This window comes from Pantherophis guttatus, chromosome 4, assembly GCF_059756535.1.
Source record: "Pantherophis guttatus breed Tessera chromosome 4, ASM5975653v1, whole genome shotgun sequence".
Taxonomy (NCBI): Eukaryota; Metazoa; Chordata; class Lepidosauria; order Squamata; family Colubridae; genus Pantherophis; species Pantherophis guttatus.
In genome coordinates this window covers 31,345,777-31,372,159 of record NC_142066.1, presented here as the reverse complement: position 1 = coordinate 31,372,159, position 26,383 = coordinate 31,345,777, and the positions used below count along the sequence as shown (strand labels likewise).

The following is a 26,383-nucleotide window of genomic DNA, read 5'->3' as shown; positions in this document are numbered from 1 at the left end:
CCACTATGTTCAATAAATAAGTAAACAAATAAGTGGTTCTTTCAAGTGATAACATGACTCCAAACTGCCTGGTCATTTTAAAAAATTATTGTTAAACAGATGCTGTGTAATGGGGTACTGTCTGTCAGTTTTGGCATTGAGCATTGTATAACTGTTGCAAGAATGGGAGCAGTGAACACAGGCAAGCTCTTTGAATTACTTTATGAAGATTTGAGAAATAAAAAGGGGAGCTTTGTTTAAGTGCAGTCATTAGCTTATGTTGAAACGTAGTGTTGATGCAACTTTTTTCAAAATTCTTGTAACAGCCATTCAGTCAATATTTTTCTTCTATATTCTTTAGGAAAAAGAGCAGCAGCTTCTCTCTGTTAAGATGGATAACCTTCAGGATGAGGTGAGGTAAAGAGGAGAGGGTTCAGAAAATGAAGTTATAGTAGTTATGCCTGAAATAATTGCAGGGCTCACTAATCACTTTAATTTAACAGAATTTCAAAGGCAGCAGAAAATTGTACCAGCTTGAAATTTTCTATCCTCATTGCTGATCCCTATCTAACCCAGGGGCGAAATCTAAATATTTTTGCTACCGGTTCTGTGGGCGGGGCTTGGTGGTGACTGGGTGGGCGTGACCAAGTCAATGTCACTTCTTTGCCCTTTCTTAACCTACAAAACACAACACAACACAACACCCACAATGTAAAAGCAGCTGGGCTAGACTCAAAATGGCCCTGCAACAAGCAGGAACCTCACACAGCCACAAAAAGCCCAAAAAAACAACTTTCACACTTTACACACACACAACACAACACAACACAACTGGCTCACCCACAATGTAAAAGCAGCTGTGCTAGACCCAAAATGGCCCCTGCAAAAAGCAGGAACTTCACACAGCCACAAAAAGCCCAAAAAACCAACTTTCACACTTTACACACACAAAATTCCACATACAGCTTTGTGAGATTTTGTGTGTTTGTGTAGTTAGAGTGAAATACTACAGAAACACACTAAATCTCAGAAAGCTGCACAAATATTATTTCATTTTAATTTATTTTTATTTTTATATAAAAGCAGCTAAATTTAAAACTTCCTAAACTTTAAATGGCTAGGTCTAAAAAAAGAACAACTAAAAAAAACCCAATTAACTTTTTTTTTTTAAAGCTCCCAAAGGGGAAAAAAGCTTACCTAATAGAACAGGGGTCTCTAACCTTGGCAACTTTAAGACTTGTGGACTTCAACTCCCAGAATTCCTCAGCCAGCTTTGCTGGGAGTTGAAGTCCACAAGTCTAAGCAGGAAGGCAAGCAGGCAGAAAGAGCTGCTCACCGATGAGCCTTTTACCCCTGATCTAACCTCTGTTCCAAGTCACTACTATTGCCTGACCTCCCTTTTAGATATTAGATAACAAAGTCTAACCAACATTCTATACCTTAAGGCTGCCTTTGGATAGTGTCAGAATAAAGGTGAGATATTCTTTAACAACTGCACAGCTAATTTTTTATTTCAAAAAGAATCACTGCATGAAATTGCAGTGCAAAGTGTAATTGTGTATATTATCTACTTGTACATTGGATTGTAACATCTTCCTCACTCAGCTGGAAAAGAAACTAATTGAAACACCATCATCACATACTGCCTTGACACAGAGGTAAGAAACATTCATAATCTGTTGAATTTGTCTTCCAGAACAAAAAATTGCTTCTAGAAAAAGAAAGCTCAGAGGGTAAAATCAAAGAGCTATTTACAAAGAAAGCCAAAATGAAGGTATGAATGAGCTGAGTTGTATACATAGCTTATTGAAAATGTCAGTGTACAACTAGTTGGGTAGTTAACTGCAGTACTTATAATTTGGCTATATGATTGCAACTACCATATTTGTATTTTTATTTCCTTGTAGTCACAACTCTCTGAGTATGAAAATCATATCTCTTGCAAAGAGGCTGCCCTTAATAAGGTGAGTAAGGTAAGCTAAATTGAAAATGTAGTTACCTTATTTTTCAGAATATAAGACGCACTTCCCCCCCACAAAGGGTGAAAATTTGGGTGTGTATTATACATCGAATGTAGTTCCCACCCCCACCCTTTAGCTTCTGCCTCCCAGCAATTTACCTCCGTGCAGCAAACAGCCCATTTCAGCTTCAGCACTACCTGATTAGCACAAGCAGCTGATTGTCGGTTGGATCGGCCTCCTGACCCTCAGCTGTTTCAGGTTGCAGGGATTGCCATTGTCTATGGGCCTCTGCTATTTGCTGCAAGGAGGCAAATTGTTGGGAGGCAGATTTTTTTTCTTGTGCTAATCAGGCTGTGATGAAAATGAAACTAAAGCAGGCTGTTTGCTGTTTGCTGCAAGGAGGCAAATTGCTGGGAGGCAGAGGCAGATTTTTTTTTCTTGTTTTCCTCCCCAAACAAGGTAGGTGCATCTTATAGTCTAGAGCGTCATATACTCCGAAAAATGTCACAGTGGGGGTGGGGGTGTAAGATGATTGTGGGTCTTATATTTTGTGCTATTATGGATGATTATAACAGTTGAAACAACTATTGTTTTAAGGTGATGAAGAGTTTTTGCTATCATAGTTACTATAATAAATGCAGGTACCATTTTAAAACTCATCACCACTAATTTATTAAAACTGCTTCACTTTTTCACACTTTTCCTGTGAACCTGAAAAATAGATGCTGCAGAGCTATACATTTTATAGTAATTTGCAATGATTCTTCAGATATTAAAATAATAGATAACCTCAGCCTAACTTGTTTTGTCTCTGCATTTAGGAATCCCTAGATGTCACTACAACTTCAATATTAAATTTAATTTGATTATGAAAAAGAATGATTCCTAGGTTCAGATCATCTTCTTGTTGTGCCATATCCGTCATCGGACGTTGGTGATCATGTTGGTGATCCTATTTTTACCAACTAGGTTCAGATAGCTATTTTCAAAATCTTTACTAGAACACAGTTTGCTTTGTGATACTGAGTTACTTTCTTTAATGGATTTTATTAATGTTTATATTTATAGAAAATAAAACAAATCGAAGAGCTTACAATAACTCTGGACGAATATCGAATGATGGTACAGGTAATGTACATTTTAATTGTGACAAGAAGGAATCTGTCCAGAGTGTCATTAAGCAATCCAGGCACAAGCTTGCTTGGAATGTCCACAGATTATTATCCTAAGTTTCCCATTCCAGTTACATAATTGCAAAAGTATTGGTAACTCCAACTAGGAAGGTGAAGGTTTACAGATTTTTCGACTCCTTCTTCAGTTTGTGGCAAGTGTTCTACATCAGGCAAATTACTGAAATGTTAATGAAATTGAACATTTCTGTAAAGTAACTCTATGCAGATTTGTAGATATTCCTGTTTAGCTACTGCCTTGCTTCTTTCCTCTGCACTATAGCAATTGTTGTAAATATTCTTATATTGTACTGTCCATATAGGAATTGAAACTAGAAGTTAGTAGGCTTCAAGAACACTTATGTCAATCCTACCAAGACTTAAAAATGTAAGTGCTATCAGCATTGGATATTTTTATTGTGAGAGTTTTAAGATGTACTGTAAAGCCTATTGAATGCTAATACTATAATATTTGTTACAAACTGTATTTTTAAAGAAAGATTAAAAAGTGATATTAAATAAATACCATATATAACTGCTATTCCAACAAATCTTGAGGCTAATTTGTAATTACATTATTCCTTTTCACTCTGAATCATGGTCAATCTCGTATTTATTCACAAGAAATTATATAACCCATATGTAATGTTAAGGCTTTTTATATTATATTAACTTAACTATATCTTAATTTTGGGAAGACATATTGAACAACTTATTTATTTCAACTTATTGAAATAAATGATAATATCATATTTTCTAATGTATTCAGTTTTATTATATATATATTTAAACCATTTTTCGTACCAGATGTATAGCTGCAGAAATGTAATAGAAATGGAAAATTTTCTACAACTCAGCAGTAGTTATTTTCTTGATGCAGGCCGCCAACAAACTCTCTACAAAACATGAATAGTCCCATACAGGCATCCGCACAGTCACTCTACAAAGAGATTGAAGAATCACATAGAGTAAGAAGCATTTCTGTTTATAGAATTATGCCGTTGCTTTAGATGAACTGATAATAATCTTGGGTATTTTGAAAATAAATTGGGAATGTATTAAAGAATAGACGACCAGAAATTTATCACAAACTTTTTCCATCTAACTGTACCTTACCCATAGAATGAAATGAATAGAGAATTGCTGCTTGCATTCTTTGAAGTATAAACAGAGCCAAGCAAGCCCTAGCCAACAAAACCAACTCTGTTAGAGTTCTGGAAGATTTGTAAGACCTGGCTGTTTTCCCAGGTCCAATGTTGGAACCCTTCTTGTGGTTTTGTTTGTTTGTTTGACTATTAAGGCTGTTATGTTTTGTTGCTATGCTTTTAATTATTTGAAATTGTAAATTTGCTCAGGATCTTTAAGAATGGGACAATTATATTAAACCTAAAAAAACAGTAAACAATAAGTTTATTAAAATTAAGAAGAAATTTATGAAATAATAGATTAATCTTTGGAAAGAGGGTAAAGATTGGGATTGTTTGGATTTCAGGGCCAAAGAAAGCACTTTTAAAGTACCTGCTTGCAATTCTTTAAAGCTGTCAGAGTTTCACCCAGGATTTGACAAGTTCTGAAAACTCAAATCTGCACCCTAGAGCAATATGAAGAGACAAAGACATGACTCAGATAAATAAGTTACTTTTACTGCAGATAGAAGCCCAGATAATTAAAATCAACTCCTCTGTGATCAAGCCCTCTAAACAATTCATGGTTTAAATATTATAACTCCTCTGCCTGTTTTTATATAGTAATGGACAATCCCACTCATTTCTCAGCCCTGAATGTGCAGGTACCTATGCATATTTTGGTAATAGTACTGTTTGATCTCACATTCTTTGCTTCTGACTTTAGTCTGTCCACACAAAAATAACTGCCTCTTTTTGTGGAATTGCATAATTCTGTTCATATATCTGTGAAATTGAATGTAAGGAATTGAAATTATGTTACTTATATCCATGCTCCAAAATACATCTTCCTTTTCAGATGTAAAGCTTTGCATAATACCTGTAGTGCATATGTTAATATTAAATTATAATTAAAGTTGGATGGTCACACCAATGCTGCCTTATAGCGAATTAGTAGTCATTATCAACTCAATCAGCATGGAAATGGAGTTGTCACACTACAGTCCAGTGCTAGAATGAAGTTACCACATTACAGGCCAATCCTAGATTGTTACAGTTATAATGCATATAACACATGTAGTAGAAACTGATGGGAATAACATTGTGCCAAGAATAAATATTTTATTCTGAGTGTTGGAAAAAACTCTGTGTCATGAAATGCTATATTAATAAGTATTAAATTGTATGCAACATGCCTCAAACTATGACTTGATATACCTCTGTTGTATGTAGCAGGAGATTGGTAAGGAGTGTGGCTTGCCTAGTCCTTTGTGTGGGATGTTGAATTCTTTGGTGATACATCCAGCGGGTGAAGGAAGCATTGATTATTTGACAGAACAGGTAAATATAGAATCACAAGTACATTGGGTTCCCCCCTTTTTTCTGAAAACCTGAATTATAATGACACATACTGTAGATTTCATAGCAGTGAGCACTTAAAGTTTGATTCCTGCTTTAATAATGGCAAATTATTCCAAAAGTTGATTTGGACACATTTTTTTGGTATCCCCTACTTCTGTTTTTAGGTTTTTTTTTAAAAAAAAACAAATTAATTCCAAGTGATATCTGCAGCTAATTCAACATTGCATGTCCAGCTTTTAGCAGATACTGTTCAAGATTTCAGTAGACTTGTGAATATCCCTTCAAGTCTACTTGGACGTATTCCCATCAGCAGAAGGTGACTGATCAGCCAACAATGACTGATTTTCAGTCCTTTTGCTTTTGGAAATCTGCCATAATGAATTAAAACAATCCAAGTTTATCACCAAGATAAACTTCTTATTATTAATTTAGAACTATTTGGATGAACAATGTAGCATTACAATTAATATATACTTAATTAGAATTCAAAGCATCATCTTTAATCCTTCATATAAAAGATAGCATCTCAAATTTTCTATCTGAGCAATAATTGTCTGGATATTTGTAGCTTATATATAATAGCACTACTTTCATAACCTTTTTAAGTAAGTTAAAAAGTCCTGCTCTCAGTTTTGTTAAGAACTGATAAAGGACCTAATGTGAGATTTATTGTTCTGGCAACTATTCTTTTTCTCTTTCTCTAGGAACATAGCAAGAAAGGGTCAGATGATACCAAAGCATTACTTCCAGTTTTACATAGCTTGTCTCAGTTAAACATTTCGACTGATAGTAAACTAATATTGAAGAATCAAGAACATAAACAAAATCAAAATAATCTTCTAACAGAGAAAGGGGAAAGGTAGGAAAGATGGTGACATTGTTGAATAAATGAGAATGTTTTAAGTCTCAAAGATATTCTTCGATCAAGAGTTTAGCTATAAGTTGGGCAAGTGATTGAGAATACTCAGATCTCTTTGGAAATAAATTTTTCTTTTTAATACTTGAATGTTTCTAAGAGATGGATGTAAATAGGAACAATAACAAACAAATATTGGAAAATAAGAGCAACAGATGCTACCCCAGCGAGATTCTATGGACTCCCTAAGATACACAAAATAGCAGTCCCTCTCAGATCTATTGTAGTGCCACGAGATACCTCTACCTACAACTGGACTAAATGGCCGCACAACATTTAAGCTTCCTGATCCCACCCCTGAAGTCATCCACACAACTTTTGATAAAACTACAAGACTTAAATGTGGCTCCTAATGAGATCATGGTCTCCTTTGATGTAATACCCCTATTTACATCCATCCCTCCTCACTTAGCATACGAAGTAATAGATTAAAAAAACTAGAAGAGTACAACAGAGATCACAACAACTTAACCAGGACACAAATCATGAAGCTACCAACATGTAAGTAGTGCCAACATGCCTTCTTCACATTCAAAATGTAAATGTATGAGCAACTAAAAAAGACATATCAGGTATCATTGCAGAAACTGCCCTGCATGAACTAGAACAACATGAATTTCAAAATGACACTCCTAAATTTTGATGCCACTATGTGGATGACACATTTGTCATCATCAACAGAAATGCACTGAAAGACTTTCATACCCTACTGAACTTCATTTACACAGATGTACAATTCACAATGAAGGAAGAAGCGGCATTACCGAACCGGTAGTGAAGGTAAGTGCATTTCACTCTTGAATTGACTCTAGAGAATATGGATGTGTGGGCCTACTCATCTAATGTAGAGTCTCAGGTACTTTCTTGTATTTGCAAAGAGAGATAATGACATAGAGATTTCTAATCTGGAAGGGGGATATTTTTAGATAGAATGATTGGCAGCCTTTATGCGCTGAATCAACTACAAGAATATCTAAATTGTACTTGCTGTATGCATGTTTAAATCTGTGAACAACCATGTTTGCATTCACTTCTCCAGAAAAATACATAGTTTGTTTTTGTAATATGTATCTGTTATATCAGCATCTCCTCATTTAGGTATTTATTGAAACAAAGAATTTAACTAGGGATACCAGACTTTTCCATGAATTGCATGTGACCTCCTTTCAGATATTTGAATACCTACTGTTTTATACTCCTTAGGCATTTTCTTTTATGTTTGAACATATCCATATTTTTTCAATCTCTCTTCATAAGGCTTAGTTTTTTGTGTTAGTATTACATATACTTTAATATTCTATGTTTTGGAGTTATTTTTCCCCAGTGTGACTTTTGTGGTATGAGTCCACTTATGGAATATGATCTTTGATTTATTGCTTATCTGCTGTAAAGTGAGTGAATTTTGGCTTTGTTAATTATGGTTTATCAAAATATGGTTAAGTAAATCAGAGTTTAGCACAGTATATAAGTAGGCCTGAGATAATGTCCAAGACATATTTAGTTAAAGCTAAACATAATAACCATTATTTGCACAATTACTTTCTTCTGTTGCTGTCTGTTGTTTCTTATTCATACCATATTCCTGTATGACTTTGAACCTAAGCCAGGGTATAATCTACAGTTGATTCTCCAATGAAGGCTTTGGAGTGACCACAAAACAAGACTGCTTCTGTTTTCTTTGTCTGTTAGCCCTGTCTGTCTTCTCAAACTCTGAAAAAGAAACAAACAAACGGAAACAAAGATATTGGTGGGAATAGGAACTGAGGTTTTTTCAGTCTGTCTACTATAGTTGTGTCTAAGAAATCTACAGTAGTTTTTTACAGTACTTTTTCAATTTAAACTCCTATCCATTGTTAGAATTAATTCTCACACAGCCATAGAATGGTATCATAACAATAAGGAGGCTTTTTACAACCATTTCCTATTTTATGTAATTGCCTTTTCCTAGGTAAAAGAGTTATCTTTGATTTATATAGTTGCAAGTATCTTGTGGAAAGCTAATAGATTTTCTCTTAGGAAAATATAACATAAAGGGGCTTATTTTTGCTTAATATTATTTAGGCTGTAATAGGAATGATGAAATATTAAATATGGTATACAGGACTATTTCCTGTTTTTGTAGGGTACCACTTGTTTATCTTCTCTATATTTATTTGATTTTACTGAGTTAATATTTTTTTAGAAATAGCTTCAATTTGACTGAATAAAAGAATGTATGTAAGTAAATTTGGGCAGGTAATAGAGTCCCTGGTCTTTCCCATCTTGCCTCTAGCCATTGCATAAACATGCCTTAGTAACATCTGTTTTCTTCTATATATTGTTGATACTGCTTTCGTGTCATTTCTGGCCCATGAGTCAGAGAGATTTAAGTTATCCTAAGCTGTACTGGAATTAAAGGCTCATCCTCATGTACTCCTCCCTGCAACATGAACATGTCCCAATAACAATTTTTTTTTTAATTCCATATCCTCATGACATTGCCTTTGTCTCATTCCTATTCCACAGCTGAACTAGCTTAAAGCCATATTTATCTGTTCCCATTTTAAAGCAATGCCCTCTTCTATGTTTTTGCCGTGGATATGCTACAGCGTACTTCATCCATAATTTAGTTGTTAAAACAGTCAAGGAGAGAAACTACCCTATTCATATTTGAAACCTTAGACTGCAAGGGGGACATTTAATACAAGAGATGATGGATGGTGTTATGTTGCCTACATCATTTCAGGTTTATGGCAATCTATGGGTTATTTCTTGGTGCTGCCATCGCCCCAAACAGAAGTGAATTTGCTACAATTTCATTATTTTCATTATTCAAGAACAGAGTTCACTTGCCATGGATTGTTCTCTCCAGTTTCACTCTCACTCATCCTCACAACTCAGCCTGGGCATTTTGAGGCTTGAGTTTAATGTTCTTTCAGAAAAGCACTAGACACAGTTCACAGATGTGAAACACACCCTACACTGATAACTGTAAGCCAGATACTTCAACAACTGGCTAAACATATTCTCCGCACTTGCCTATTCTTTTCCAATCTCATCCCACTGCAAGTTATGGACAGTAAATGGCAATTGTTTCCTTGCTGGTAGGAAACAATTTTGGGGAAGGGAAACAAATCAAGGGAATCAAGTAATCTCTTCTTAGTTTTGTATTCATTAAAATGGTAAGCACAATACAGATTACTGTGACACAATACGTATTGTTAAGGATAGTACATTTCATGCTGGTATGGTATTTAGATATTATGATAAGTACCTTGAGGACTCATTTGCATAACATTATTTTGAAATAACAGTTTGTGGGACAAAAGAAATACTAAAATTTTAAAATCTGTTTTTCTAGTGGGTTTTGTCCAGATCGGGAGATAAAAATGCTTAAACAATTGAAAAACATATTTTCATTAATAAGCATTAATCAGCATTAATATGTTATTCATCATTTCCCCTCAAGATGGTGCATTTTAACTTTCAAGAAATCATGGTTTTCAGCTCAGCAGAATTGTAAGTGCACATGTTGAGTCCATTATGCAGAACAAGGTGTTGGTCTACTGTTCGTAACAGAATTTGTGCTTTCAATGAAGAACAACAAATATATATTTTGAAGAAGCAATTGTACTTGCAGACGGGGTATTCATGCTGCTTCTTGTTTGGTACAGCACCCGTGAACTCTTTTTAGCAGCTGAGCCAGTTTACTGAAAAAGAAATTTTTCTTTAGCTATTATCTATCAAGAGTTGTGGGTTATTTATCCATTAGAGGAGAACTTTTGCTTCATTCCTTTCTTAGCTTCTGAGCTTAAACTGTCCTGCCAAGTCCTGTAAAAGGAACATTAACAGCTTAGTATATCTACCTCAAATACTTTGCAAAATAAAAAAATAATGGGGTTGAAAGGGACTGCAGAGATTATCCAGTCTAATCCCTTGCATCCCGATAGGGATCACTATACCATCCTCAATATATATATGGTGATTTGATAAGTTTTTGTTTTACTATTTGTTTCTACAGGAGATAGTTACATGCCAAATGCAAGTTCTTGCCTTCGTTTTGTGGGGATGATGGGATTTTTTGTTGCTGCACATTTTAGGGCAGGACAATTATTTTTACTTTTTATTCTCAGCATTCCTGAATCAGCAGGAGTGAGAATAATCACGGTCAACTTGAAGTTGATATATATTCACAGTTGCTTTTTCCACTTTAAAGTAGAAGAAAAATATATCAGAATCTGGATGGGATAGATTATTCCAGAAATTTCCAATGATTTTGTCTTACTCAAGTCATAGCAGACACAACAAATCCCAGAGGCAATGACATAGATGTATATTGTCTCAAATGAAGTATGCTAGCACATAAGTCCTATAATATGTGGGGCTTTTGTTCCAGAAGTTCTGAAGAAACCTTGCAGAAACACCCTTTTGTCCCAAAAGATGGTGAGCTAATCCCAAATATTTGGAAAAAAACTAATGGCCACTCATGTGAAATTCTACTGCAGAGGTAAGGAACGGCTGTATTTGTCACATACTGTTGCCAATAATATTTATTCTTTCATGTAGCATTACTACAAATAGTCCTTGACTTACAACAGTTCATTTAGTGACTATTCGAAGTTACAGCAGCACTGAAAAAAGTGACATGACAATTTTTTACATTTACCACTGTTGCAGCATCCCCATAGTCATGTGATCAAAATTCAGAGACTTGACAACTGACTCGTATTTATGACAGTTGCAATATCCCAGGGTCATGTGATCACCTTTTGTGACCTGACAAAGTCAATGTGGGAGCTATATTCATATAACAACCCTGTTATTAAATTAACAACTAAAGTGATTCACCGAACAAATGTGGCAAGAAAGGTTTTAAAATGGGGAAAAATTCACTTAACAAATGTCTCACTTAGCAATATAAATTTTGGGCTTAATTGTGGTCATAAATTGAGGATTCTATTACAATTTTTACATACTTTTTTGTGCCTTCAAATCAGTCTTTACTCATAGTGCCTGTCTTGAAGTCTTGCAGTTTTTTGGCAAGATTTTGGAAGTGGTTTGCCATTGCCTGCTTCCTAGGGCTGAGTGGGAGTGACTAGCCCAAAGTCACTTTGTTGGTGTTATGCCTCTAGTGGGATTAGAACTCAGTTTCCTAGTTTTTAGCCTGATGCCTTAGCCACAACAGCAAATTGTGCCTTTTTAAATAGGAATTATATGCAATTTCTTTGCTTCCCATATACCTATATATAATCATGGCTAGTAAATTCATTACAGATACTATTCACATAGAAATGGCCCTAGAAGTAAATCTAGGCTAAATGGTCACTATAGGACTAGACCAGTGTATGCTAAAACAGGTGATCAATTTTAAAGCCAAGGAAAATGTTGCATTTCATTATTAAGATTCATATATTGGAAATCATAGTTAAAGGACAGATGGGTAGCTTCTCAGGAAGCTAATTAGTGTTTCAGTAATAAAGACTACAAGGGATATAAAATATTCAACTAGACTTTTGATTCTCAATTTCAAAATATAACAAACGGTTTTGGAGTAATTAAATATTTCCCCAATTTTCTTGTATCCACACTATAATGATATAAACAGACTAATGATATATGTGCAATTAACATTGGATCTTGAAATGTTTGAAAGTGGAACACAATAGAAAAAATAATTAAAGAATTAAAAATGTAGCCTTAAAACATGTAGCCTGTAAAATGTGCTGATTTCTCAACATATTGTTTTAGGCTTGATTAAGGAAGAGCTTTATAAGGAGTGCAGGAATGCGTTTGTTTCTTAATATTTAAATGCTTAATGTTTAAATGCTGTTTAAACATTGAAGTAAAAAATGGACCCAATTAATAAGCCACATTCTTTTCCTGTGAAAAGAGTTACAATCCATCTGTTTGAATTATTTATATACAGTATTTTAAAAGAAGAAAGCCACAATATCATTTGTGTTGTTTTCTGATGATTTTTAAATATTTTATATCTGCACCATAGTAAACAGAAATGATGAATTTCATATTGTTAATTCTAATTTAAAAGGATCCTGCTAATCTTCATTCAGTAAAAATTCATTATAACTCCTATGTTTCCAGATTCTGTATCTACCTTAAATTTTGCGGGTGCCTTTTTTCTCTTAGTATTTGTTTCCTTTCTCTTTTCCTCCCTCTTCTTTCCATACAGATTTTTTGATATCCCGTTAGGCTATCTAATCCTGCACATCCTCCAGGAACTGTTATGCCTTGGGCTGCTGCTTTGTGTGTGTTTTTCCTTGCTAGCAGTTTTCTGTTTAATTATATTCTACAACCAATTTTCAATGTGGATTGAGCCAAAGGGAAAATTTTGGCATTTCTTGTCATTGCAGTATCAACATTTACCACCTGTCTGACCATTATCCCATCCCTAAATCCATACAAAAAAAAGGAGATGTCTTGGAAGATCCAACATGTAAATAAATGTTCTAGAAGAATAAATTAAATAGAGCATTTTTTCAATCATTAGTTGGATGTAAGATGGGATGTGCTACGTTTCCTGACTTCTTTCATTAACAGGAAAGCAAATTACCATATTTTTCAGACTATAAAACGCACCTAGCTTTTGGGGAGGAAAACAAGAAAAAAAATCTGCCTCTGCCTCCCAGCAATTTGCCTCCTTATAGCAAACAGCCTGGTCAGCTTCAGCACAGCCTGATTTAGCACAAGCAGCTGATTGGTAGTTGGATATACCTCCCGGAATACCGCCTATCAGCTGTTCCAAGCTGCGGGGATCGCTACCACCCATCACCACTGTCACCACCCATCACCACTGCCACCTATCACCACCTCTGCGCACACCATTTTCAACCCATTCCAGGCAGCAGGGATAGGTGATGGTGGCGGCAACGGTGATGGCGATATGGTATCTAGTTTTTCAAGGGAAGAGAACAATTCCAATGAAGAATTATAACAATATTCCGCTGATAAACATGATTCCAGTTTCTCTTTAGATATTTCCTAACAAAGGATAGTTAAAGATGAAATTAGTTTTTGAAATGTTATATATAATATATTATATATATATATCTGTTTCCAGACTAATTTGAATGTGAGACAAGGGCCATTGTCAGCCATCAAGTGTATGTATGGGTGGGAAATGTTATTGGGTATTCTGAAAGTTGTGTGGTAACAGGTGAAAAAAAGGTGCATGTATCATGGCTGAGAAAAATCAATTTAGGAAGATTTCACTTTTGATCATTAGTTCCTTATCCAATTTTATATTGCCTGCCTCAAAGGAGAAGTTTGTTAAAGAAACCCTCTTGAAATTGTTCTATTTTTAATAACAATAGACGTATTTCATGTTTACCATTCTTAGTAAAGGTGATGAAAAGTGATGGCCACATGCTTTTAGATGAAACTGACTTTCTGATCTATTTCAATCCAGTTTCAGGCTTGGGCACAGCACAGAAACAGACTAGCCACCCTGATGGATGAAGAATATATACGGGGAGTGGTTATCAGGATGTGTGGGTACATATTATTTATACAATGCTCACATTTCTATTATCAGAGGTGTCATGGCCATACTATTTGAGCCAGATTATATACTGGATCAGATGGAACAGGTGAAAGTTAAGCCCAGACAAATGAGAGGGCCTAATGATTTGGGTAGATTAAAAATGTTGGAGTGCTTACTTATACTAAACAGGGTCATACTCCCTGTGAAGAAATACTTATGCAGCTTGATTTGTTCTTTCTGTAGTTTTCTGGATCAGGTTTTGTTAATATATAAATCCCTTAATAGTTTGTGTCCACCTAGCTAAAGTAATGGATTCTCCTCTATGTTGTGAAGCTGGAAGTTCTGTAAGAGCTTATTGGTAGAATCAATAAGGAGTAAGCCTTTTTTGGTGCAAGCATCAGTTTTATGGAAAGACTCATTCTAGAATTCAGATTGTTCCCTCTCCGCCTTGTTTTAAAAAGATTAATAACTTCGTTTTAAAAATGTTAATAAAGTGGCCATAGTATCCTATATGTTCTACATGTTTCATTTGGTTACATTACCTCAGATTCATAAAAATACTGAAGAACAAAATTTCTAATCCCCCCAAAGTTCAGTAACAAAACAAAGAGATCTTTCAGAGATCTACCAGTTAATGAGATTATCTTTAATTTTGAAGAACAGATGATACCCACCACAAAGTGGGTGAAGGAGGTAAAAGATCCATAGTTTTAAGTAAGCTATTTGTCTGGTTCTTGACATTTCTAATATTTACCTGGTAATCCTACGCTAAATGCCATGTGCTTTTGTAAATATACTTGCACAGATATTTTCATTAGGTCTAAGCATGAGAGAACATACACCAAAAGTGGCGACTTAGAAGTGAATTATCTGTATGAGGCAAAAGAAACTGACAAATTCCAAAGTTGTAAAAATGAAAATTGTAAGTGTGCATGTGAAGTAGAATGCAAAGATGTACAAAAGGTCACAATACTCTTTGTCTCGCACGTACTCCTTTTTTGGAAGTATGCCTATTCTGCAGTAAATTCATCCTCTTGGAAACTGATCCTGACTCAAAACTCATACCTCAGAGAAATCCAGACCAAAATTTCCCTCCTACAAGGATACATGACATCTATTAGCTGGTGGTTCCTCTCCTTCAGTGTCTTATCTGGCCATGATTTTGCTTAATTAAATAGTGGCTACTGTGGTATCTGTACACGTTTATTCTGTTTTCTTTGAGGTGTTGATAACAGAGCCAGTGCCATTTGGACCTATCAGTATTAACTATAGTTACATTAACTCCAAGCAACAACTTCAACATAACAGTAACAAGAAGTTGAAATCAAAGCAAAATTACAGTAGTCAACTTACAACCACAATTGAGCCCAAAATTTATGTTAAGTGAGAAATTTGTTAAATGAGTTTTACTCCATTTTACTACTTTTCCCACCACATTTGTTAAGTGAATCACTGGGGTTCTTAAATTAGTAATATGGTTGTTAAGTGAATCTAGTTTCCCCATTGACTTTGCTTGACAGAAGGTTGCAAAAGGGGATCACATGACTCTAGGACACTGTAACCGTCATAAATGTGAGTCAGTTATCAAGCATCCAGATGAAAATCACGTAGCCATGGGGATGTTGCAACAGTCATAAATGTGAAAAATGGTCATAAGTCATTTTTTTCAGTGCCATTGTAACTTTGAATGATCACTAAATGGATTGTCATAAATGGAGGACTACTTGTCTTGATTTCCATGTTAAATTTTTGAAGAAGAAAAGTGTGCTTCTTTTTGGCCGTTCTCACACTGGGCACAAACTTAAGGTGCAAATGAGTTTCGCCAGGCCTACCTCAGCTACATTTTCTCTTATTGCTAATTCTTAATTAATAGGTAAACCTTTTCTTCATATCCCGATTGCGCCAGGCCTACCTCAGCTACATTTTCTCTTATTGCTAATTCTTAATTAATAGGTAAACCTTTTCTTCATATCCCGATTGGAAAGAAATCTGGCAGGTCTCTCCCCATTATCTGCTCACTCTCTAGAAGTCAAGACATCTTAGTACTGATTATGAAACACTGGATTGGCTGACTGTAGAGGAACTCTGGAATTGTTCTAGCCATCGATTCTTCTAATTACTTTTCCTCTGCCATATCACTCTCTTAAGTATAATTTTTCTAGGTTGCATCTAGCTACTGGTACTTGGATGATCAATTTGACAAACAATTCAGCTAGATTTCTGCAATATCATTGATGTCTTCCAAATACTGCATATAAACTAGCAAGAAAGATGTGTGTTTCAACTTTTTTTTAACCTAACCACTGATTGTATCATTGATGCTTACAATACTAATACTTCTTATGTCAATCCAGCATGGATAATATTCTTGTAGATGCTCAGCAGACCCAGGTGGCAAATCAGGAACTGCTAGTTCATCGTGTTTCATTAGTTCTTTGCCCTCAATAGGCTTATTTGATTCTTGGAAAAATGCCCAGTCTTAGTTTTCCAACATAATCTGTCCCCTGGGTCGTAACCTGCCCTCTCTTAAGAATATTTTTCCCCCCATTGAATAGATCAGAGGTTCAGTTCATCAGCTGTTTCATGAATTTGATCGTTCATTGAACCTGAATGTTTATTATATGAAAATAATTGAATACTTTATAGCATTTATTAAATTTAATAGAATTTTAATAGTTCTATGAACAATAACAACAGTATAGACAATTCAAGGCCACTGTCTCGGGTGGCTGGTCATCCAACCCTGGGTAATGTGTCATGTGGCTAGCCACTTTATTCAGGACTAGGCACTGGCATGGAGCTCTATAGAAACCCCCAAAAATTGACCCCAATTGGGTCTCCATTTATCCATCACTTATTGACTCACAACTATTTACTGATCCGTAACTTTTTATCCACTCCTTAGATAATCCCATTGATTTTTGAGGATCAGTATTGACTACTTCGGGAAAACCTGGAATAGAGATCCTTCCCATGCCTTCCACCATTCCGTTTTAAAGTAAATCAGTATCTACAATGCTAAGAGAATCATGCTTCTCCTCTCCCTTTGGCTGTTGAAGGAAACCTATATTGGTTCTTCTTGCAGGGCCCTCAGAGGCTTCATCCTGAACTGAAACTGCTGGGGTCGACAGCACTTTTCTCATCCTTATTTAAAGATGTGTTTAAAGTAGCATGAAAGCTTTCCTCCCAAGTTGTGCAAGAAAACTGCATTTATTGAATCCGGATGGCTTGATGTATCCCATATGTTTTACTACTGGTTTTTCAATTCCTTTTGTCTCTAGTCTCACAGAAGCGTAACAAGATTCATAAAAGCATACATTCTATACTACTTCCTTTAGTTCAGATACACCTCTTCTGTTACAGTATGTTATCCCATCTGATTAATGTATAAACCTTTGAAGTTTTAACCAATTATGTTCAGTTCTTCTTTTTTAAGGCTGCATTTCTGATAGGCATTACTTCTAGAGGCAATCATTTCTGTACATTGAGCAATCTTTTCTTAGTTTCAATTTTGTATGGGTAAAATATCCCTTCAAACAGATACATTTCTCCAAAGTTTCATTTGAATAACCTTTGGTTTGCCATTGTTCTTTCTGAATCCATTCTTGGATGTAGATATGCTTTAGTTTTTCCATGGATTAAACTGAAGCTTTGTACAAATCTGAAAGGCCTTTTTTGTATTATTTTTTGTTCGCAGAATGGCTTACAATTTTTTTTTTAAACTTTTGCTAGATGACTTTTTTTTTTTTTTAATTTGATTTATATGCCGCCCTTCTCTGAAGACTCAGGGCGGCTTACAATGTGCTCAGCAAATGGACTTGACAGACCATATGACTTTATCTTGCAATGTCTGCAACTTCCAAGAGGGGCTGCTTGGTTTCTTCTACATCACTATTTTGCAGTGTTTCTGTATCAGTTCTTTGCATGACAGCCATTCAGTCTCATTGATCTATGTGCATTAAGCATGTAACCTTTTTTTCATGATTGGTACTTGTCCCAACTCCTACAGATAGGTTTCCCAGGTAAATTATCAGAAATGTCAAGGAGCAGACAAATATCTTACTCATAACTATGGATCTTTGAGAAGTCAAGCACATAACCCACTCACCTTTGAAAACTGTACTGAGAATGTGTTTATCAATGGTGGTTCATGAAACTAGTGAAAGGTATTAAATTATGGTCTGACATAAGTCTCAACTGGACTCAACATTTTTGTTAATAACTTGGATGAGGAAGTAGAAGGAATTCTTCTCAAACTGCAGATAACTCAAAACTGGGTAAAATAGGGAAGCTTATTCTTTTCATTGCATCATAATGGAACACAACCCCCTGTTGTATCTCCACTCTAACCATTCAAATCATTTTAATAGGAGCTGGGTTGCAGGAATCTTAAGTGCCTCAAATTTCAGTGTTCACTGCTGGATTTCACATTACTCACCTAAAAATAAATTTTCCAGTTATCATTTTCTTTCACTAAATTAATGGTCAACAAATGTTCCTGTACTTGCTGACTTTATAGTTGCTATTCTTGTTAGTTTTCCTCTAGTCTACATGATTACGAATTTCCCTTCAATTTTTCAAGAATTGGGATTTGGGAGAAAATCTATAAATCAGAAAGTTTTGACTGGAGTTCCACTGAAAGCAGTAACAATCATGTCCATAGCAACTTAAATACCGTGTTTCCCTGAAAATAAGATCCTGTCTTATATTTTTTTGAACCCTGAAATAAGCGCTTGGCCTTATTGCCATGTGCTCAAAAGCCCGATTGGGTTTATTATCAGGGGATGTCTTTTTTTGGGGGAAACATGGTAAAATACAGATCACTTCATTTTTAAGAACATGCTTGAAAAGGTAGCACCACTAAACCAACCCTCCAATCCATTTTCCTTTAGGAGCCATCTTCAGTTATACTTACCTTAAATCAAAACGAAAAATCACCAGGCCCAAATCTAAGACTAAGTAGCACATACAGATATGTAATACCTAAATGAATCAAAATGAGTGGATGGGGCCATACAGCATAAGCGCACAATGTGTTGTTGTGTTACAGAAAGCTATTGAGTCTTGAAAATGACAATTGGAACAGAGTAAAACATTTCAAGAGACAGTAGACATACTTCTGCAACTTGTAAACATCTGAATCATCTTTTACAAAAAGAAAGAATGCTTAAAAACTTCACAGGGTTTTTGTTTTTTAAGAATTCATAGGTTTAAAATGTTTTTAAAAGTTGACAATTCAAAATAAAGTGAAATTTGATGTAAGATTCTCCAGACTAAATAGTAGCATGTGTCAAGGACTTTTTGAACTGACAATCAACAATCAGTTCCTTAAAAGCCTCCAGGTTCCACAACTATCCCACCTCCACTCTTCCAAAAAAATTGTTTTAGGAAACACTATAACTAAGATAACTAACAATAGCAAACTTGAGAAGGATTATACTCTTCTGAATTTGATATTCTCTTTAAGAAAAAAACATTGGATCTCATATCAGGTAGCTTATTCACAGGTTTATTCCAAGTGGTGGCATGTATTGTACAGTTCCTTAGGAACAGGTAGCAAAGGATTTTGAATTGGAGGAGGGGAAAGAAAAAGTTAAATATACAAAAGGACAATAACTGATATCTTTAAACACTAACAGAATGATAATTCATATTTCTGTTTTCTCACTGCCAATCTTTAAGTACCTATACTTCCTACTCCCAGGGATTAGAGAAAATACTTCGATGATTAAAAGGGAAAAAGTGGATAAAAGATCTTTTGATCATATTCCTTTTTTTCTGTTTTCTAAGATGTGTAAACATTGCAATATTCCCCGAAACATGAATACCTATTAAGCAAGGGGAACAACAGTGATAGATTATATTTAGGATGTTTCACAGTGCCATCATTCAACCATCTTCAGAGTCATTCTTCAAACAACAATCATATGTCATTACATTTGGAAAGTTTCTTATATTACCCAAATAGTCCTACTTCTCTTTCACATTGTTAATATATCATCATTTCTGGTTCACTTTAGAGAGCACAGAAAATTTTGCCCAGAAATTACACAAAATAAATCAAATGAAAATTAGGAAGAGACAGTAAATATTGCATTTAACCATCCAGAAAAGCTGAGCACCATCTATTTTAATACGGAGGGCTAAAACAACTACAATGGGTTTGGCTTTCTGCATTTTTGCAGTTGGTATTTCTTGTCACCTTCAAACTGTCTTATCTGTTCTCCAGGTAGCAAAAAAGGTGACATCACATCTATTTGACTTTTTCTTTCATATTGCAAAGAACCAAAGTAAAGAAAATTCCACAAACAATGAGAAAGCCCATTAGGTAATACTCTGAATGAAACACTGCCTTCCTGCTGTTCCTTCAATTTAGTTTCTGGGATCACATTACACCAGATAATTTTATGGAGTCAAATTATCCTAAGGAGCTCTTTTTTTTTTTACTGCAGAGAAGCAACAAGACTATCAAATGTGGTTATTAATATTGGTTGTGTTGTCCAAGTTTTAAAAATAGCAAAAAAAAAAAAAAAAAAAAAAAGACATTTAAAGAACACCACCACCTTTGCCTTCCAGCTGAAAAGGATGAGGGGACAAGGCCATCAGAATTTAACTTGCAGGCTCGGAAAATACCCAAACTCAACGGTTTTTTTCCACACTAACCAATAGTGCAACAATGTCTCTCTTTTAGAGGATAATACACTTTCTTTTAGAAGATTTCTTCTTGCGTCCATTGCTGATCTTTTCTTTGTGCTTTCGAATTTCCCGCACCAGGGTATAGAAGGCATCTTCCACTCCCTTTAGATGAATACAAATACAAAAAGTGGAGAAAGATATAACTAAAGCTTTATTAGTTCTTTTAAAAATATATTAGATATATATCTATATGAATATAGATATATATCAGGTGATTTAATTTTTACAAAGTGGGATTTCAAAACCCACATTTAGGCAACAAAAAGGATCAATTCAAACATCCCTAAGTACCAAATACCTGTGTTCTAGCTAACTTTTCTTAGGCTGTTACCAATAGGCAGAAATATTTGGACTGGGGGGGAAATTATTTTTATGTACTGTAATCTTGTTTATTCTTTCCCCCCATACTGGCTCATAGTGTGAATCCCACTGCTTCAGTTATTATAAAGCAAAGCATCTGACATTTGGTCCACATGGTGATTAACATAAATAATGAGGTGAAATCGGATTGAAATATAGCACTTTGTCCTACTTGCACAATGCCACACCTGTCTGGTTTTGGCTGAAGTCTCTACAAAGGGGATTCCATAGCTTCTTGCAAGCTCTTGAGCTTGTTTAGTATCCACTGTCCGAGAAGGCAGATCACACTTATTGCCCACAAGGACCATAGGAACATCATCAGAGTCCTTCACACGATTGATCTGTTCCCTGGAGTTACATAAGAGGAAAATGTGAACAAGTTGCTTCTAACCAAATCAACAGTTCCTAAATTCAATCCTGAGTTTTCTACATGTGGATGAAATATATTCCAGTACTTCACTTTGCCCTGGATATTGTTTTATGTTTAAAGCAAATGGACTGAAATCCAGATTATGTGCAATATGCATTAGAAATACAATTTCCTTTCCCTCAGTTTTTGTACTTCAGTATTCAAAACCATGAGTCTGAATGGAGGAATGATAGCATGGAGTGGGGCTGAATCCTTTTTCTTTTAACCCCTTTGCTGCTTTAAATCCCATCCCACAAAAAAACAAAAATCTACCCCAATTCAGATAAGTTATTTTGAGCAAAAAATACCTAGGTCAGATCACACAACAGTTCTTACCAATAAGGTGTTTATATATGCAATTATAAGTGCAAGTAGTCTGGCTGTAAATAGGAGGCTAAGACTTTCAAAATTGGAATAAAAAATATGAAGTAACCATATTTTCCTTATATATAAAATATTTGGCCAATGAACTGAATTGTTCTGTTCTATTCTACTCCTACTTCTCTTCTCCTCCTACTTCTATTCTACTCACATTCTCTTTCTCTCTCCTCCCGCCCCCCATTTGAATTTGGAGTTAGCTGGCTGCTCTTTAGTTTTTGGGAGAAATGCTGTGTTATTTATTTTTTTGGAAAAGACACTACATGGATGTTTGTACCACATACTAAATGAAATCATTTTCATATGATTTTTATTAAAGGTTTTCATAGAAATAAAAAAACATGAAATGATATAAAGTAAGATTAAGAAAAAAATGTGAATAGTACAAATAGAAAGAAAAGCTAGATGAAGAAACAACTTGTTATCTTTATGGCAATTACAAACATATTATCTCTCTTCCCTCTTTAAAATTACATCATAATACAATTTCCCTTATTCATTCTTTTTTAATCGGCAACTCTATTAAGTCACCAATAATTTTTCCCCATTTTATTTTTAGTATTAGAGACATTTTGGGTACTTTTGCTATAATTGCTATCGGACTGAAGCTAACAAAGAAAAGAATAGATGCTGACTAACCACAGAACTTTAGTCATCCTCTTACCTATAATGATGAACATCTTCAAAAGACTTTGTATTGTTGATAGCAAAGACACACAGGAAGCCTTCTCCTGTCCTCATGTACTGATCACGCATGGCACTGTACTCCTCTTGCCCAGCTGTGTCCAGGATATCTAAAAGGCATGTCTCCCCATCAATAACCACCTGCTTCCGATAGGAATCCTGAATTCAGAAGCACACCCACAGAGAAAAATGTAACACAGGAGAAACATAGGAGAAGGAAAAAAGAAAAGGCAGGAACAAGATGATACTTTGTCACAACTTTACTGAACAAAAGGGATGGGGAAGAAGCAGTCCTGAAGAAGAAAAAATAATTACAAGAGTTTTTATGAAGTGATGAGCATCCTTTTTCTAGTCAGAATTTACACCTAACTACTAGAGTGATGTGGTAGACAGAACGGTGACACAAATGGAAGAAGATGCTCTCTTACACTCATGACATTAACAAGATTTTTTACTTTTCTCTGAGCGTTTAGTTTTTTGGGGGAAGGGGGTTAAACTGTTAAGCCAATTGAACATGTTAATTCTAACTTCAGAGTATATGTCTTTCCCAAAAGAGCTGAGGAAATGAGCAATTGTAGTGGGGAGGAGGGCAATGGTTCCCTCCCCCCCAAAAAAGGTTTTATTTATTGCTCAAATTTAGATACCACCCATTTCATTCTCTCTTTCTCTCTCCCTCTCTCTCTCTCTCTCTCTCACACACACACACAATATCAAAAGCAGCCAGATAAAGCACCCAGAAACTTTGACTGTGCAATCTTGTCTTGAAATATATGTAGCTCATTAACAAATGATGCAGCAGATGTCAGACATTCAGAACCAGAAAATATGTATTTTGTTATTTTAAGAAACCTAGGAAGGTCAGTGGAATAGAATGACAGAATCAAAGAGCAATGAACTCTTTGAACAAGACAAAATAAGAGAATGAGGACCTTGAGTAATTCAAACGTCAGTGCCAGTGCTGCACTGATTATATACCTCTATAGTGGGATCATATTCATCCACAAAATGATTCTGGATTAACTGTATGGTTAATGCACTCTTTCCAACGCCACCAGCCCCCACCACTACCAGCTTGTATTCCGTCATTTCTGCTGGGCTCCAGGGCAAACTAAAGAAAACAAAAGAAAATTAAAATCAACAGAAGACATTGTAGTGAATTTAATTCTTTTTCAATATTCATGTGATTTTAAAAGTCACCCTTGGACAACTATTTCTCAATATTTGCTGTTATTTCTTTCTGAGAAACAATGACCTGTAATAAGGTAAACAGATAGAATTTGATGTTGTTTGAATCAGACAACAGCAGTACAAGATCAGAAGATGTGGAGATACCTGGTCCATAGAATTGCCAAGAGTTGGATACAACTGGATAACATCACCATCATCATCAAGAGGTTTCTTGTCATTTAATTTAGAAAAACTCAAGACACAAGGATTTCTACCAATCTTTTATGGGAATAGAAGTCTCTTTCAAAATTGGAAATTGATTGATTCCAATTGATTGGAAAGAAGGAAGCCTAACATTCCACTAACAATTCTGTTATCTTCAAAATTCTTATTCTAGGTGGATTTCTGTCACTTTCTGGTTGGTATAATTACCTGTGCCATTCCCTTTGTCTCTTGGTTTTTCTGTGAGGGTGTGACCATTTCTTTGGTGTCCCTTTTTTGACATAATTTCTATAATTTCTGTCTCTTCTATCTCTATTCCTTTATCATGCTTACAATAATTTTTGTCTGTACCTGCTATTGACTGGTCCTGTACACTTACCCATCTGTATCTTGCTGACTATAATATGTGTTTTTTGACACATGCTCACTTTCCTATTTGTGTCTGAATTAAACAGAAACACTTTAAAACAATTTTGGGAGTGGATATAGATGCATCATACATATATACTACATTTGCCCACAGGTATTAAAAAGTATAATTATCTGGGGTATAGTTCCATGGGTTCTTACTATTTCTTTATACTGTACCTTTAAGGGTATGTTTACAGTAAGTTTAATAGATTGATTAGCATGGAAGTTCCTTTCAAGGCTTAAGAGAGAGAAGGGAAATGAAATAGGGGGAGACAGTTATGTTTGAACCATCACCATTATCATCATCTTTGTCTATCCACTGTAGGATGAAGACCTCTTACATATGTTTCCAACCAATATGGTCCTGAGCTTTCTTTTGCCAATTAGGCCTGCAATACTTTCTGATGTTGTCGATTCATCTTGTTTTAGGTCTCTTTTGTGGATGCTTTTTATCAAGTAGGATCCACTTTATGACTGCCTTTATCCACCTGCCATCAATTCTTCTTGCTATGTGACCAACCCACTTCCATGTTTTTATGTTCGGGAATGGCACAGAAACTAAAGGAGTTACCAAAGGCTTCTAAAGGCTTGCCTTTCATGGAAAAATTGAGGATGGGGTTGGGGATGGAATGTTATGGAATAGAATAACAGATTTGGAAGGGACTTTGGAGGACTTCTAGTCCAACCCCCTGCTCAGGTAGGAAACCCTATACCATTGCACACAAATGATTGTGCAATCTCTTTTTAAAAACTTCCAGCGCTGGAGCATTCACAACTTATGGACAGAGACAAAAGTTAATGGAATCCAGAGCCGCTGATTTTCAGAGGTCTCCTTCCATCTCTTGTGCAAAAAGTAGCTTCCTTGACAAGTTAGCAAGTCTAGACCTGCTGAATCAGCGCACCTGTAAAACGCAAGGCGTGCAGTCGCCGCTTCCCATAAGGAAGGCGAGGGGCTTATTAACAGTGAGCTTATTCACAGCTTTCCGAATTGCAAACTTCTTCCCTGCGGGGCGGGGGGGGGGGAAGGCCAAGCAAAGCCAGCGTATGGCCCGTAAACTGGTACTTGCAAGAGCCTCCCACTCCGCCGCCCCATATATCTCCATTGCCAGGATTCCCACACAAGGGCCCCACCCTGGTGCAGCCCTACAATGGCTGCACACTCTTTAAGGACTTGGGCAAACTCGCCCACCGGCTCCTCCAGCAGGAATCCTCAGCCTCCCTTTTCCCTTCGTTCCCGACCAACCCCAGCGCTCCGCTCTTCGTGCAATTAAATCAATGCTCCCGCCCCCACCCCCAGCTCCGTACGCACTCACCCAACCCGTAGAAAGGGGGAGGAAAACCGCACTCAGGCACCCCCCATGGGGACAGAGCGCTCTCGGCGTCGGGCGACCTCCCTTCTCCAAGGCCAGGGCCTAAGGCCGGCAACGAAAGACCCCTCCCTCTGTAGCCTGACAGCTCCCCCCCTTCAGCGCCCCGCCAAGCAGGACCGCCCAGCCAATGGGCGGAAGGTACCGCCCCAGAACGACCAATCGGAGACGCCGACACCATAGAGATGCGTTAAATGGCTCAGGATAGAGGAGCTGCGGGACGGCAAGGGCGGGGACCTGTGAAAAGAAAGCAAGAGCGTCAGCAGGAACTGGAGCGAATGCGGCGGCGGGGGAAGAATCTAAAAAAGAACAGCCTGTTCTCCCCACCGACCCCCCCCCCCGTACTAGAAAAGTAAAAGCGACGAATGCGATATCGGTAGCTGATATCGGAACTTCTGTGTGGAGAATAGTCTACCTGTAATAATACGGGGAAATTATGGTCACTCCCAGTTTATATCTTCTAAAAGTCTGGGCGGTATCGGGACTCTGATGGCCCAATAAAGCAGCTGTTCTACCCGAAGAAAAACAAGTTCAAAGAAAAATAAAGTCCAGTTGCCTCTTAAAAAAGCACTTTTGGGACAGCAGTTCTCTTGTTTGCCCTTAGCCTGTATTTGATCAACTGCGGAATTTATTTCACTGGAGGGTATTCCAGTGTTTTGTTTTATCTATTCTAAGGAGCCTTTGCCCACGTGGAAATT

At 36.2% G+C, this 26,383-nt stretch overlaps 2 protein-coding genes across 27 annotated transcripts in view; one reads left to right on the top strand and one right to left on the bottom strand.

Moving 5' to 3' along the window:
- Positions 1-17,658, top strand: part of KASH5 (KASH domain containing 5) — a 32,646-nt gene extending 14,988 nt beyond the window's left edge. For 5 of the 25 annotated variants that reach the window (XM_034423277.3, XM_034423279.3, XM_087891863.1 and 2 more), the window contains 12 exons: positions 341-391; positions 1,676-1,753; positions 1,887-1,952; positions 3,009-3,068; positions 3,433-3,497; positions 3,990-4,077; positions 5,467-5,574; positions 6,300-6,454; positions 7,240-7,291; positions 9,960-10,009; positions 10,887-10,997; positions 12,681-12,970. In XM_034423277.3, the coding sequence (XP_034279168.2) occupies positions 341-391; positions 1,676-1,753; positions 1,887-1,952; positions 3,009-3,068; positions 3,433-3,497; positions 3,990-4,077; positions 5,467-5,574; positions 6,300-6,454; positions 7,240-7,291; positions 9,960-10,009; positions 10,887-10,997; positions 12,681-12,885 (1,089 nt within the window). In that variant the 3' untranslated portion in view covers positions 12,886-12,970. Of the gene's footprint in view, positions 1-340; positions 392-1,675; positions 1,754-1,886; positions 1,953-3,008; positions 3,069-3,432; positions 3,498-3,989; positions 4,078-5,466; positions 5,575-6,299; positions 6,455-7,239; positions 7,292-9,959; positions 10,010-10,886; positions 10,998-12,680; positions 12,971-13,916; positions 14,502-17,076 lie in introns of those variants that run through there. The other 20 variants (XM_087891859.1, XM_034423281.3, XM_087891864.1 and 17 more) reach the window with 11 other exon arrangements.
- A 1,821-nt stretch (positions 17,659-19,479) lies between these two features.
- LOC117669116 (GTPase HRas) lies at positions 19,480-25,910 on the bottom strand. Of its 2 annotated transcripts, XM_034423275.3 has the most exons (5): positions 25,632-25,910; positions 23,494-23,626; positions 22,499-22,677; positions 21,236-21,395; positions 19,480-20,789 (listed from the first exon to the last, which is right to left on the bottom strand). In XM_034423275.3, exons 2-5 carry the CDS (start codon positions 23,602-23,604, stop codon positions 20,679-20,681), a joined length of 561 nt encoding a protein of 186 aa, XP_034279166.1. In that variant the 5' UTR covers positions 23,605-23,626; positions 25,632-25,910; the 3' UTR covers positions 19,480-20,678. The 2 variants fall into 2 exon arrangements, with proteins under 2 accessions (XP_034279166.1, XP_034279167.1); XM_034423276.3 differs by lacking the exon at positions 21,236-21,395 and having other exon boundaries at positions 25,632-25,792.
- Between the last annotated feature and the right edge of the window lie 473 nt (positions 25,911-26,383).

What these genes read in the sequence shown, in the direction of transcription:
- LOC117669116 (XM_034423275.3), bottom strand. Translation starts at nt 23,604, where the DNA reads ATGACGGAATACAAGCTGGTAGTGGTGGGGGCTGGTGGCGTTGGAAAG. An exon ending in AATATGATCCCACTATAGAG is followed by an intron (nt 22,678 to 23,493) that starts GTATATAATCAG and finishes TTCTGAATTCAG; the next exon opens with GATTCCTATCGGAAGCAGGT. An exon ending in GAAGATGTTCATCATTATAG is followed by an intron (nt 21,396 to 22,498) that starts GTAAGAGGATGA and finishes ATGTAACTCCAG; the next exon opens with GGAACAGATCAATCGTGTGA.